Raw genomic sequence first — 14,971 nt, forward strand, 5'->3', positions numbered from 1 at the left:
GAAGGCACTCAATCTCTCTGAACCTCAATCTCCCTATCTGTAAAATGGGGATTTTAAAATTCAACCTAGAAATGGGAATATAAAAATCCAAAGGGGTAATACACAAGAAAGTCCCTAAAAGACTGCTCTACTCATGAAAAGGCCCTAAGATGCGCAATTTTATTTAACTCGCTCATGGAGCTAGGGGCTTCCCTGGTAGCTCAGTGGTAAAGCATCTGCCTGCCATGCAGGAGACTGCCTACAAGGCAGGAGCCATGGGTTCAATCCCTGGGTCAGGAAGATCCACTGGAGAAGGAACCCACTCCAGTATTCTTGCCTGGGAAATCCCATGAACAGAGGAGCCTGGCAGGCTATAGTCCATGGGATCTCAAGAACTGGGCAGGACTTATTAATTACACCACCACCATCACTATGGATCTAGAGGAAACTGGTCTTGGATCCCAGTGTTTATCGTGTCTCCTTTCCATCAGTGTACCCTGGTTCCATCACTGGACCTATGTGTTTATCTTCCTCATAGGCAGCTGCCCCATTTCTACAACTCACAGAAAAAGTCCTATAACACTGCCCATTTCCAAATTCTGATTGCAGCCTATCATTCCCATGGAAGATCTCAAGTCCGTAAGGCACTCCTCCACTTTCAGAACACACCAGACCATTTGAAAGTGATTATCAAATATAAAGATCAAAGCCACTCAACGCAAGTCATTAAAACAAGATAAACCTCAGAATGTTTATTGCATCCATATCCTTGTTCCAAATAACAAGCTTTCTCCAAACTGTGACCAGTTCTAAAACCTGGATGTTGTACTTTTACCCCAAGGGGCCTAATGATCTGGACTTTATTCTCCTGCTCAGTTTCATTGTCAGAAATGCCTAAATCTGCCCCTCTTGTGTGTGAGAAGAGGTAAAGAGAAAACACTTGAAGAGTTGATTTAAATTCTCAGAATCCTGAATGATTGGTTTCAAAGATAATAACCCTTATATGGAAGCTTGACATGCAATCTAAGAAAGATGCAACAGCAGCAATCAAAGATCAATTGAAAATTGATCATTTTTAAAATTCTTTTATTGAATGAGTCATTCTTTCATTATCTATCCTTTAGCCTCCCTCCCTTCCGGTCTGCCTGCTTTCATTCTTTCCTGCTTAACTTCCTTTCTCCTTGCATATGATTCATTTTTTTCTCCTCTTTCATTCGCCAATGCTTATTGAGATTATATCATATACTATACTTTAAGCTAGAAGTTGGGCATAAAATACGAATGAGAAACACTTCTCTACCAAAGAGCTAGCAGTTTTACGAACGAAGCAGGACAAATTATCGGATGGTCACAACATGATGTGATAATACTAATAAAACCTACCATTTGGGGGAGTTTACTATTATGCACACTGGCACTGCTTAAGTCCTTTTTAAAACTGTCTCTTTGAAGCTTTACAAAAACCTTATGTGTGAAGTATGAGTATTCCCAGACTTGCAGGGGAAGAAACCAGGGTTCAGTGGTGGGGACACCACTTTCCCAAGACCCTCCTTTGCACTCACAGGATGTAAGTCACACAATACAATCGCTAGTCTCCTGGATCCCACACACTCTAACCATCGGTCTCTTACCTTTGCCTCTGATAAGTGTTATGACAGAGCGAGCGCTGAGTGTGACGGAAGCACAAAGGGATGGCATTTACCCAGGGGAAGGCGGCGGGGAGATACCATTGTGGTTTTCACAGGAAGAGTACACCTTGGACCAAGTGTGGGAGACAGAGCAAAAGGCGCCTGGAAACACATAAGAAGAAGAGGACACAGCAAGTCCTCTGGTTTCAAAGCTGGGACCATGGGAGTGATTTCACAAGAGGCAGCTGGCGGGGTCAGCAATGGCCACATCAGGAAGGGCCTTGTACACCAGGCTGTGGAGGATGGGCAAGGTTCTGCAAGCTTTAAGCAGACCCTGGCAGACTTTTATGGAAGGGAACAAAACAATCTGGTTCATGTTTTCCAAAGAGCTTTCTGGAGGAATGTGGAAGACGGACTGGAAGAGGGATGAAAGTCAAGGCATCGGCAGCGGCTTGCAGAAACGGGGTGGATGTGAGCGCGTCTAAGGAGAGGTATTTACGCTCAAGGATCATTTGATGTTTGGTGGGGTCAGGAGTGAGAGCAGGTGAAATGATGGGTCCGGGTTCTGATGAGGTCTGCTGGAGCGTTGCCCTTTTACGAGTCTCAGATTCTATATATCAGCCGCCCAATCCCATCCCGCATTGCTGCCCTAAACTCTAGGTCCACCAGCTCTGTTTTTCTGGGGCTGTCATGTCACGTGGAAGGTCAAGGTCCACCCCTAGGAAAATCACGGGCCTGCAGAATAGGATCCTAATGAAACCAGGAGATGGGTGGGATTGAGAATCCTGAGGATATGGACAGGAGGAGAGGAGGGTGCTGATTCAGAGAGGCAGGGAGGATCAATGGACAGGTTCTCAGATCTCTGGATCATCTTAAAAACTGGCGTGAAAGTAGCAATCTCTCATTCTGAAAAATAAATACAGTATTCAAAAGGTGGAACTCCCATACATGCTGTCCCCCATCATAAAATAACGGGTACTGATGTAAGACTCTAAAGGAAGGAACAAAATAATCTCAGAATAAAGGACACCAATTTAAAAGGAATACCTTTTATCAAGAACTACTCAGCTCCTTTTTTTTTTTCATTTCTCACCCTGAAAAAGGCTTCTAGAGACTTGTGGAGCAGAAGGCAGAGTGTCAGACACCTGGTTCCTGGCAAGCTCAGCTCCACTCACTTGGTTAATGCGCCCCATCCTCCCAGACCCAGCCTAGAAGCGACTCTGACCCCTGATGAGTCAGGTACCCACCCTTGCTTCCCTCAGCACCTTGGACTTCTCCATAGCAGTGCTCCTCCAGCTAGCTACTTATTTACCCACAGGAAATTCCTTGAGGGCAGAATCACACCTATCTTGTGAAACGCTCATTGCAACCCCAGCACCTCACACAGGGCTTGCACATAGCAGACATGACCCCCGAAGGCCCCCACCACCTCACACACACATGAACCAACCATCACTCTCCTAACATCTTCTCCTGGGGTTCTACCATCTCTGCTTTGATAGCCCCAGGGACTCCGAGTTTACTGATTTTCAGGGAAATCATGAAACTTGAAGAATCCCCTGAACTGTAAGGAAGACCAACAGTTGAACTGTGATGGCGTGTTCAAAAGTCGGAGGACAGTCATATGTTGATTGCACGTCGAAGCATTGCTCTCATAACAGTAACGCACAGTTCCAGGGCCCTCAGCTATCTCTCTTCACCCCCTCACTTTCTTCTTAGAGGATCAAAACCACAATTGATAAATAATACAACTGACCACACTGAGAAGGATATACACAGCTTGCCGACAGCCCTGTGGTTGGCCTTACACTTGATGTTCAGTTAAATAAAGACAAATCACCTCTGCGTTGCAAGCTGTAGCAGCCACAGAATTCTAAGGACAGGTAGCAATCTCACTAGACTGTTGTTTCACTCTAATTTTTAACCATTTAAAACTTAAGTGATGTGAAGATTGACCCCACACATTTATAGTTGGGCAGATCTGAGCAAGAATTAAACATTATCTTCAACGTGAGTCAATACGGCCGCTTCTGGGTGTTAGTCTGGGCCCATACACATCACCTTGTTGTTGTTCAGTCACTCAGTCATGTCCGACTCTCTGTGACCCCATGGACTGCAGCACGCCAGGCTTCCCTGTCCTTCACCATATCCTGGAGTTTGCTCAAACTCATGTCCATTGATTGAGTCAGTGAGGCCATCCAACTATCTCATCCTCTGTTGCCCCCTTCTCCTCCTGCCCTTAATCTTTCCCAGTATCAGCTGAAGCTGAATGGTTCTATGAAGACCTACAAGACCTTCTAGAACAACAGCAAAAAAGATGTCCTTTCTATCATAGGGGAGTGGAATGCAAAAGTAGAAAGTCAAGAGATACCTGGAGTAACAGGCAAGTTTGACCCTGGAGTACAAAATGAAGCAGGGCAAAGGCTAACTGAGAATTTTTGCCAAGAGAACACGTTGGTCATAGCAAACCCCTCTTCCAACAATACAAGAGACAGATCACCTAACCTTAGGCAAATCATAGACACATCTAAAGTAAGAACTACCCAGTCATTCTGGGAGATGAGTGTCATCTTTCAGAGATCCATACCGTCCCTGCGTGATCCTGCACAAGCCTAGTTAGTAACTTCCACAAACTTGGGTCTCTTGAGGGATTAAAAAAAGAGACAGCTCTCCAAGGGTCATGTGAAAGTCAGAGTTCAAACATGGGGAAATAATGCTGGAAAGTATGACACTCTATGTCAGGCTGTCGAAAGTAGAATTAAATTCAAACTGATTTTTGGAAAGAGGATGCCTCGTTCGGGGCCTGAGGGAAAAGAGAAGAGCAGAGGTGCAGACTGCCCAAGGTGGAGCTCTTTCTTGAGGCTTCTGCCGGGACCGGGGTGACAGTGGGATGGGTTTTTTTTCAACTTGTCACAGAGTATAACTGTTCCCTCATCGCTGCTCTCTACGTGTCATGCTCAATTAGACATGGGGCCTGGCAGACACTTTGAAGGTAGGGACTGTCTCTCATTTCCCTGAATGTCCCCAGTGTCAATGTGTTTGTACTTTTCAATAGTCAGCACCTCTCCCCTTCCTTTTTTTTTTTTTTTTTTTTCCACTGTAGCCCCAGTCCCCACAAGCCTGGACTATAATGCCTGAGCAGGCAACAGTTCTCAGAGCTCATCTGTCCCAGTCCTCCCATTTCACAGAGGCAGAATTTGAAGTCAGAGAAGCGACTTACTCCGTTCTGGCTTTGAAGTTACTTGGAAGGATCTAGTCAGTTCCTTCCACATGCTCTGGCATCCACAGGCAAACTCCCTCATGTCTGCCTTCCCCCCACTCTGGAAGATTCTAAGACACTCCAGGCTTGTGGAGTGACAGTCACCACTGCCCTCGGTGGCCATCAACACGGGTCAGTAGCGAGACACCAAGCTCAAGTCTGAGAGCTGTGGCTGGCTGGCTGAGCTCCAAAAAGGCTGGAATCATCGAACATCAGAAGCTTGAAACGGAGGACACAAACCCCTCACCTTCCACCCATCATCACCAGACCCACAAAACGACACAGGCTCTGGGAAAGAGGGAGAAAGAGAAGCAGAGAGGGATGGAGAAAAAGCAAACACCCCTCCATAAATATGAAGGGACGGGAGCCTCTTCAATGCCTACAGACAAACCCGTGACCTACACGCTGCTGTCCACACAGTGCTTTTGTGTCTGCAGAAGGTGAGAGTGGAGGTGGGGGGGGGGGGTTCCCTCTCAGGAGGTGGAAAACTGGCCAGCTGCAAGCAGGCAGGTACAAGCTGGGCTGAAATCAATCAAGGGAAATGTGTTTCACGGAAACAAACTATACCAGTGTCTGTTCAGCCCTTCCTCACAGTCCAGCCACTCTGTCTCCTAACCTGGAAGGGCGTCTGACTGAGCGCTGAGGCCGTCATAAGTGCTCAGTGTCACCAGCGGATGGAGGAAGGAGAATGAGAGTGCTGACCGAGCCAGGCACAGGGTGCAGAAAACCCAGCCGCCTCCCACTGAGGCCCTCAAAAGGGCACCGCGTGCTCCATTTGTCTGTCCAGGGCACTGTGGGTGGAAACATACGTCTAGGAAAGGGTGAGAGAGGGAGCAGCCCATCCTTGTGGGGCCTCCCAGGTGTGTCTCAGAGGAAAGGGCCCAACCTTCACCTGTACACGCTCAGGTGGGTGTGCTGTGGCCAGATCCCCAGGCCCAGGCAGAAGACCAGCTCCACCCTACCCTGCCCAGTAGGTCCTGAGAGCCTGGCTCCCTGCCCCCTCCCTAGGATGCTCACAGGTGAATTTCTTGGTAGGATCCTGGGACCCCGACAGGCCTGTGTGTTTTGGTGGGAATGCATACACTCTATGTGACCTGCTGCCTAACTCTTGGGAAAATGAATATATTAGCACTTCATACATGCCAGGCTTTGGGAGTAAAGGAAATCTTTTAAAAACAGAATCGACAGGTGTCAAAATCCAAGAGCCCTCGGCAGTACGGAGTGAATAGGTCACATCCAACTCCCAGTCCAGCCCGGAGGTTCTAGCAAGGGGGCTCAGGATCTGAGAGAGGCTAGGAATTTGGGGGTGTGCATGTCAGAGGTCAGAAGGTTTCCCAGAGACAGAAAATCTCCAAACAACCATTGTTACTTTGAGAGGTCACTAAGTCCCAGGTGCTGTTTCAAAGGGTGTGACATCCTCTAAAACCACCCAATGTTACTTTCATTCGTGGTTTTACAGAGGAGAAAACTGAGTCTCTGATCATGGAAAAGACTAGTTCAAGGTCACAGAAATAGTAAGTGGCTTGATCCACGTCCCGTCTGTCTCTGAAACTTGTGCTCTTATTTATTTTCTGGACTGCCCGATCCCTCACTCTTCCGCAATATCTTGAGCATCTTATTAATCATGTCTTCAGGGGCCACAAGCAATCCTCCTCCTTCTCTCTATCACCCCTCTAGTCTGCTCTCAAAGAACAAAGTCACGGGTGTTCATGGGTCGCAGACGGAACCTGTGAGTCAAGGCGGGCTTTGTTCAGAAGAAAAGCATGAGGAAATCTCAGACTGAATCAGAGGGCACCAGACCACGTGGACCAGGGGGCCTGGATGGGGCGTTTGCATATCTACACTCAGGCATACACGTGGGCTGGACACGGTCGAGAAATCTCGGAGCTTCAACTGAATCAGTGACCCACCCACTATGACCCCCCTCAACACTGAGGGGATCGTTCCCTGTTGCAGAGATGTATTCTCTAACATAGACATCTGGGGTGTTTTCAAAGTAAACTAGTGTGTGAGCTCAATGAATTTGATAGAAGTTATGTGGTCTTCATTTAAAAAACCAATTCTGTGGTCAGTTCTCAAAAAAAAAACAACAAAGTATTTTAAGAATGGAAGTAATCTGAACAAATGGCCTCAGTGTGGGCACTGCAGTTTCAGCCAGACCTTCTTTATGAGCCTGCAGTCTCCATAAGACAAAGCTGGTGGAAGAGGAGCCCACGTGTGCCTCGGGGCAGGGAGGGAAGCCTCCCAGCACCTACTATGTGCCAGGCACTGGCCCAGGTGCTTCACACACCATGGCTTCATTTAAATTTCATGACATGCCACACCCAACTGTGACCGTTGAGAATCCAAGTCACTGTTATTGCAAGATGGGCCAAGGCAGACAAGGAACCAAGACCCAAGCCCTGGTCAGTCTCCAACACCCCTCATTTCTCCATTCCACCAGGCTTGACTGCTGTTATTGCTTTAATGAATGTTAGTCACGTTAAATAAACTCCGATATTCTGATTATAAAATTCCAAGCAATTTCTCTTACATGATTACTGGAAAAGAGTGAACAAAGTTACAGAAAAAAACAACAATGCCTTCTTTCATCTGCGTGCTGGTTAACTCTTCCCAGAACTCTTTCTGAGATGTTATTTTGTGTGACCCTTGAGGCAGTTGTGTGATCCTGGCGGTCAAATACCATTATTGCTATTTTTCCCTTTGGACAGATGTGGAAATGGAGGCCCGAGGGGATTGAGAGACTTGCATGGCTAAGAAGCTGCCACGTCAGGGCTCGAATCTGTTTCCCCTGAATTCTTCTTTCATTCTTTCTAAGTTGGGTTGTGGGAGGTTCGTAACCTGATGATCAAGAGAGAGCATCTACCGGCATGAAGCCTCAAGCATCTACCCCACCTGTTTCTTATACCCTCCCCACACCTGCCCACCTCCATCTCTCTGCTCCTACCTTGCTCTTTTCTTCCACTCCAGCCCCTACAAATGCTGGAAGCCTGTCTGTATACCTTCTCTGCCAGAAAACTTTTCCTGATTGCTCCTGACTGCCATGAATCTGCCTTTTCTCAGAGCTCATGCAAGTCTTATCATCTGTCTGGTTCATTTGGAAGTGAATCATCTGCTCTCCTGCCATCTCTTGAATGACTGTAACAAAATGTCATTAAACCACAGCATATAGATACCTTGAGGACATGGATCATATCTTCGATCCCTAGGGCATTTCTCACAGTCCCTTGGATATCAAAGTCTCTCACCAAAATATGGATGATGAGTAAGAACACAGCCTTCCTGAACAGAGTGCTTCCAAGTTGCCAGCTGCTAAGACATCAAGGCAATGGGGGGCACTGAAATGCCTCGGGAGGGAGAAACGAGACCCCAGGACTTGTGCTCTGCTTGGACCCCTCTCTCTGTGAGGCCTGGGTCAGCACTGCCCCTTTAGGGAGCTCGCCGCTCCCCATCTATGGGCACGGGGGCTGGACCGCTCCACCACTCACTGCAGCTCAGAGAGTCCCTGATTCCATGCAACTGTGTTAGACATGCAGGGAACGAAGAGAAGAAAGTGCATGCTCTGGGAGATCATTCTAGAAAAGAAGTGAAAAAAAAAAAACAACGCAATAAAAGGTCTCATTAGAAGGCAAACCATCTACTGGCCTCAGATAAGGGGCAGGAGAAGAGACTGAGGAGGATGACAGACACTAGCAGAGGGGTCATGTAGACTCTGCCTCGAGGCTTATTCCAGCCCTTTCCAAAGATTCCAGCAACACCCACTCGGGGCCAAAAAAACAAAGCATGGCCCCTGGGGAATGCCCTTGTTACATTAAAAATAATAATGCAGAGAAGACAAAGAGAAGGTATCCCTGGGAGCCATCGTCAGGGAGGTCTTGTATCTATCTGTCCTACTCCACAGGAACAGATGTTCAAGCGCAGCTCACCTAAAGATGCCAGAGCGTGCAGCTAGAGGGTCCACCAGGAACCTGCTGGGTGTGTTGCAACATCCTCTCACCATGAAGTGTGCCCAGCCCAAAGGGTCAACTGCCCCTGGATTTCCTGACACCGGGGATTTCTATTAACAGTCAGGTTTCTCATTTTGTTTATAAAAAGATGCACCAAGTACATTCTAACCTGTTTGCACACATTTCTAATGGCTGCAAATGAAGTCCTGCCTACCTGGCTTGTCTCTGCAACCAAGTCACTGGAATGTCTTTTTATAACTGACCAGTCCAATAAAAAGACCTGTGCTTCCCCTCCAAGACAGCCCCTCTTGGCTGAGACTGGGGGGGGGGGGGGGGGGGGCGGTCCTTCTTTCACACCAGGGATCGCGATGCCTTGTTTGCTCATCTCTCTTATCCACTGGATAAGAGAAAGAAAGAAAGTGAAGCTGCTTAGTCGTGTCCGACTCTTTGCAACCCCATGGACTGTAGCCCGCCAGGCTCCTCCATCCACGGGATTTTCTAGGCAAGAATACTGGAGTGGGTTGTCATTTCCTTCTCCAGGGGATCTTCTGACCCAGAGATCGAACCTAGGTCTCCCACATTGCAGGCAGACGCTTTACCGTCTGAGCCGTCAGGGAAGCCAGGATTATCCACTGAATGGTGAGCTCCAAAAGGGCAGGGACAGGGCTGACACAAAGGCAGCATTCAACGTTTAAAGAGAAAAGAAGACAAAACAGGAAGGAAGGAGGGAGGGAAGGAAGAAAGTAAGGAGGGCCTGAAGAAGTGAAAGAAGGGAGGGAGGCAGGCTAGTTTTTCACAAGATAAACTGAACCCCTTTCTGCTTATGCTCCGGACCCCAGCAACACTGAGTGACTCCTTATTCCACAAGCCCTTCCTCATCCCACCCCTCCCCTGACCCCCTGCTGAGGCTGCTTCCTCTTGGTGGACACCTCAGTGTTCTGTTCACTCACCCACATCCACTCCCCAGCCCCCTTCTTCGTGCATAGCCTCATTCAGGTGTCCTTATCCTGGCCTCTTCACAAGGAAAACCCATGGCCAAGCTAGCTCTAATAGTTCTGCAGTGGCTCATGGACACCCCAAGTCCTTATCTGATTCTCTTCCCGACTCCCTCATGTCAGCATTTCACGACCCCAAATGCTCAGAAGAAGAGAGCAAGGTCAGAGAGTAGGGGAGCAGGTATCTGTGAAAGGCAAGAACGTCAGCACAGTCCTGAGAAGCTGCATCACAGCAGATGACTGGGCCTCGGAAACCTAGAGGATCCTTAACCTTACTCTGACCACGAATGGACTGTGTGAGCTTAGGCCTCAGCTTCTCTCTATGGGGAAAGCAGGCTTTGGACCCACTGATCTCTGAGGCTGTTTTTAGGTCTGACATCTGACATCGTTTCGATGTCTTCTGTAGCCTTCTGCTAGGCCTGGATGCTCTTCGTAACATATGAACTCCTAAGAACATGGACTAAGGGGCCCCAAGGATTAGTAGGTAAAGAATTACTTCTAATGTGTTAGAAGAAATGGTAATTCTCTGATGGAGTCTGCACTGCTGTATCACTGCTGGATCTTATTTTACTCGAAGGAACTGCTACATAAGCTGTCAGGATGATGAATTTTACTCGGGGCCACTCTAAGTAAGCTGTGCACCAACCACTTCTCATTAGTCTATGGCAGAATGAGTACAGAAGTGGAGAGCCAGCATTTAGAAACTTTTAGGGAACTCTGACACTGCTTCACCATTCCTGGGGATACTTCATTCACAGCAGTTCATTTTTGTTGTATGTTACAAAAGAATTGGTTGGCAACGTAGAGGAAACAAAACTGGTTCTCTACCACAGACTGAGACGTAGTAATTGAAATATTATCTTTATTGTTTTTACCCAATGAGAGAAAGGGAGGTTGGGAAGCGGCAGGCAACGCAGGAGCATACCTTGTGTATAAAGCAAGTTTACCTCTTCGTTAAAAATCATCAAGACAATGTCACTCTAATTTTCTATTACAGGTGTCATCCTTCTTTCCTAGCTCCCTCTCTCCCCTTCTTTCCTCTTTCTTTCCTTTTTCATTCATGTCTTCCTCCCCGCTTCCCTCCCTCCTTTTGTTTTTAAAGTCACAAAGCAAGTATTTTCTCTGCAAACTTCCACAGGTTTCTCTCTGCACACAGGAGAGCTGATTCAGCCAGAATGCTGTGCCCCTCCAGCTTCATCAGGAGGTGAAACATCCCTGGTGGGGCTCCCTGGGGCACAGCACTTTCCAGCCAGCAACCACACAGGCCCTGGTGTGAGTGGTCACAGCGCTGCCAAATGGCTGCTCACGGATATTCTGGACATGCGGTCCCGTGACTTAGAAAAGAGGAGGCCGCTGGCACCTGCTGGCCCGGTCTGCTGATGGTCAGCTCTCTGGAACCTCGGGCCCCACGGCCCCAGCACCCCAACCACAGAGGTCAGCTGCCCTTGGTCCTGACCCAATCATACTCAGCAGTTTTCTCCCAAAGGCTTTACGAAAGCCACCTCGCCAGTCACTCCTGCTTTTTGACTCTGCCTCTCACTGCTCCTCGGATTTCAAAATACCTCCCTTCCGTGGGAACTTTGGAGTCAACAGAGCAAGACTCAAATGTAAGCTCTCTATGCCTTAGCTGAGTGACTGGGGGTCAGTCCCTTCCTTCTTCTGAAGCCTGGATTTCCTTCCACCAAGTAGGGATACGGGTGCTCACCTGCTTGGCACTGGGAACGTGCTGAACAAACATTTGTTGCATGAGTGAATGAATGGGTAAATGGACAAACAGATAAATGGCTTCCAGTATTCCTGGCGCTTCATCGATCCTCCCACGCCCACTCTCCCTGGGCACCCCAGGAACTCCTGAGGTCTGGCTCAGGACAGGACACATCACGTTCATCTCAGAAGTCCTGCGTTTGTGATTTAGCCAAATGTCTTTCCTGACCTGGGACCTTGGTTGAGTCATTTCACTCTCGAAGGCCCTATCAGTTAAATACAAAATGCTAACTCTGTTCAGTCATTCTCATCAAATGCCATCAAAGCCTAACTAGAGCAGAGATGAAAGTGCATTGTGATCTGGAAGGAACCTGCCACACACCAAGGCTTTACCTACATGGGCTGCTCCCATCTCTGAGCCAAGGTGAGAGTCCAGGGGCCCGCCTGGTGCCAGAAGGCTGAGCTGACGTGCTCTCTGGCTTGGAGCCAGGCATGACATTCTCTTGCCAGCATTGTCATTCCTCTGCACATAGGTATTTTGTCAGTGCATGGGAGGCCCTTGCTCTTGTGAGAGAGACATAAAGAGAAGAGTCAGCAGAAAACCCGCAGAGGTTGGCAAATGAGCCAACCAATCAAGCCATCAGCAAGGCCAGGGTTCTGTGAGCTGGAGAGAATGGAAAAGCTCAGCATGAATCTGGGAAGTCAGGAAAGTGGATGTAGTTTTAAGTCTCTCTGACTTAAAACTAGTCCCCCTGGGTCCCACATCAAATGGCGATCACCTATGGTCCACCTCTGGGTGTTTTGGGGGGCTGCTGGTCATAGTTGTAGTACAAGGCAGAGGGTAAGTCAGGCATTAGACAGAAAATCTGCCCTCCACCCTTTCCACCCTCTTCTCAGCAATATGTGAAGCTCCTCTGCCTTGAGTATCCTCCTTCTCCCTCAACTCAATCTACTCAATCTCTGATGTCCAAACCGTACCTAAGCTTTCCCTAAAATGTTCAAGCTGCAAGTCAGCTGTTCCCCTTTGACCTCCTATGCATGCTACATGCTGCCTTTCATTGTTCAAGAAACAGCAGATGCACTTATTGAGAGGTAGTCACCTGCTAGCCCCTAGAAGAGACTTGCTTTGCCTGTCCTCATTTGATCCTCAAAGCAACTTCACAAAGTAGGTGCCACTGTCATTCCCATTGTACAGATGAGGGCACAGCTTGTAAGAGGTCACAAAGTAAGGGAAGAGATCCGAACCCAGGATTCTTGCCTGGAAAATCCCACGGACAGAGAAGCCTGGCAGGCTACAGTCCACAGGGTCCCACAAATTCAGACATGACATAGTGACTGAGAAAGCATGAAGTCTGTCCGACCCCAGCCCATCCCAGCTCCACCAGAACTGTCCAACAGACCCTTCTGCTAGCACAGAAGTGGTCATATGACTGTGTCCAGTATGGTAGCCACTAGCCCCAGGTGGCTACTGAATTCTGAAAACGTGGCTAGTGTGACGGAAGAACTGGATTTTAAACTGCATTTTCATCTTCACTAATTTAAAACCAGTCACATGTGGCTAATGACCACTGGACTGGACGGCAGAGTGCTTTATAACTGCGGCTGTTAGCACTCAGCCCCGGTCGTCCAGTTTTAGACTCTGAGCCCTTTGAGAAGGCAGGATCTTGAGAGCTCCCTCTGAGCCCATAGGAGGCGATGCAGAAATATTTTGGTAATGGACTCATGCTGCATATTTGTTTAGTCACTAAGTTGTATCGGACTCCTTGCTACCCCATGGACTGCAGGCTGCCAGGCTCCTCTGTCCACAGGATTTTCTAGGCAAGAGTACTGGAGTGGGTTGCCATTTCCTTCTCCAGGGGGTCTTCCTGACCCAGGGATCCAACCTGCCTCTCCTGCATTGGCAGGCGGATTCTTTACCACAGAGCCACCTGGGAAGCCCAACCTTGCCTGCAGTCCTGTGATTACTTGGTCCAGTCTGCCTTGTGAACTGGGAAATTCCCGCAACCCCATTGGGCATTAGGAGCCACACCCCTGGGCAAAAAGGGGAGGAGCTCGACTCCCTTACCTGTGCAGATTGTCCGGCTCGAAACAGGTCTTGGTGACGTCGGTGATATTGGGGTCACAGCACTCCCCGCCGTCGAAGTTGAAGCGCTCGTAGTTGCAGTCCATGTCACACACCCCGTTCTGCTGCTTCTTGGCGAAGGCGGGGTGGCGCAGGTGTCGGCAGTCCCCGCCGTCGTGGCCGGTCAGCGTGTGGTTGCATTCGGGGTCGCAGTTCTCGTCGCCGATCTTGCTGATGTCGCAGTTGGCCAGGATGAGGCGGCGGCGCAGGGAGGAGTTGCTCACCTCCAGCACCTCGAGCTCCCAGGAGATGTTATAGTGCTTGAAGGCCTCGGCCAGCTGCTGGTGCTGGAAGTCGATCTGCTGTCGGCTCACCGTGGGGTTCTCCCGGCCGTCGTCGTGGAGGTTGACCACGCGGTAGCGCACCACCTTGGGCTGGCGGAGCCGCGGCAGCCGGTTGTAGTTGGCAATGACCTCGGGGCTGTCGCACAGCGTCTGCCCGCACAGCGGCGGCTCCAGGCTGGTGTCCAGCAAGGAGCCATGGGCGCCGCTGACCTCCACGCGGGGGCTGCTGCCGTCCTTCATGGGGGACCAGGCCCGCTTCACATTGTCCCAGTTCTCCTGCAGGAGGAGCTGAGGTAGAGGGCCCTGGGGGCTGCGGGTCCCCATGTCCAGCAGGATCTCGCGCTGCGTCCTGGCCACCTTCCACAGGCTGAAGCGCTCCACGTAGCCCCGGTAGTTGTGGTTCAGGGCGCTGCCTCCCAGCATGAGGACTTTACACTTCTGGGTCAGGGGGCTGAAGATCCCGCCCACCTGCTCCCCGGAGGTGGCCACCTGGGCACCGTTCATGTAGAGCTTCATCAGCCGCCCGTCGTAGGTGGCAGCCAGGTATACCCACTGGCCTGGGAGGTAGCTGCGGTGGGCATTGATGGTGGTCACTTGCCGGGCCCGGTCTGTCTTCAAGGAGAAAAAGTAGCGTGGGTCTCTGTTGCCTTGGTCACTGACGGTGTGAATGCCCACGACCCATCCTCGGTCACGTGAGGCATAAGAACATTTGTCATAGAGCCCTATGTAGCCCCAAAAGAAAAAGATGAATAAATAAAGGGTGGAGGAAGGAGGGGACAGTTCTTTCTTTCTGATAAAATTCCTATCAGGATGTCCTAGAAGAAGAAGTTTACAAACTGCGCTCAGTGGCCTCCTGGCAGTGACTAACTGAGCCTCTGGGACCAGCCCGAGGGCAAGGTGAGGGCTACAGGAATGGATAACATGGATGAGGTGGCTTTGGGAGGTTCTGACCACAACTTTAACCCATGTGGTTTCACTTTGATTGGTTCTGAGTATGGGGCACACAAAAAACGACATTTGTTTGCAGAATACATACTTGAGCCAAAGGAAACA

General features: G+C 49.3%; 1 protein-coding gene across 1 annotated transcript in view; it reads right to left on the reverse strand.

The window, feature by feature from the left end:
* The window catches only part of PAPPA (pappalysin 1), a 262,349-nt gene that overhangs the window by 214,296 nt on the left and 33,082 nt on the right, over positions 1–14,971 (reverse strand). The window contains exon 2 of the mRNA XM_069573842.1: positions 13,578–14,640. Coding sequence (XP_069429943.1) covers positions 13,578–14,640 — 1,063 coding nt within the window. The remainder of the gene's footprint in view (positions 1–13,577; positions 14,641–14,971) is intronic.

This window comes from Ovis canadensis, chromosome 2 (genome assembly GCF_042477335.2).
Source record: "Ovis canadensis isolate MfBH-ARS-UI-01 breed Bighorn chromosome 2, ARS-UI_OviCan_v2, whole genome shotgun sequence".
Lineage (NCBI taxonomy): Eukaryota > Metazoa > Chordata > Mammalia > Artiodactyla > Bovidae > Ovis > Ovis canadensis.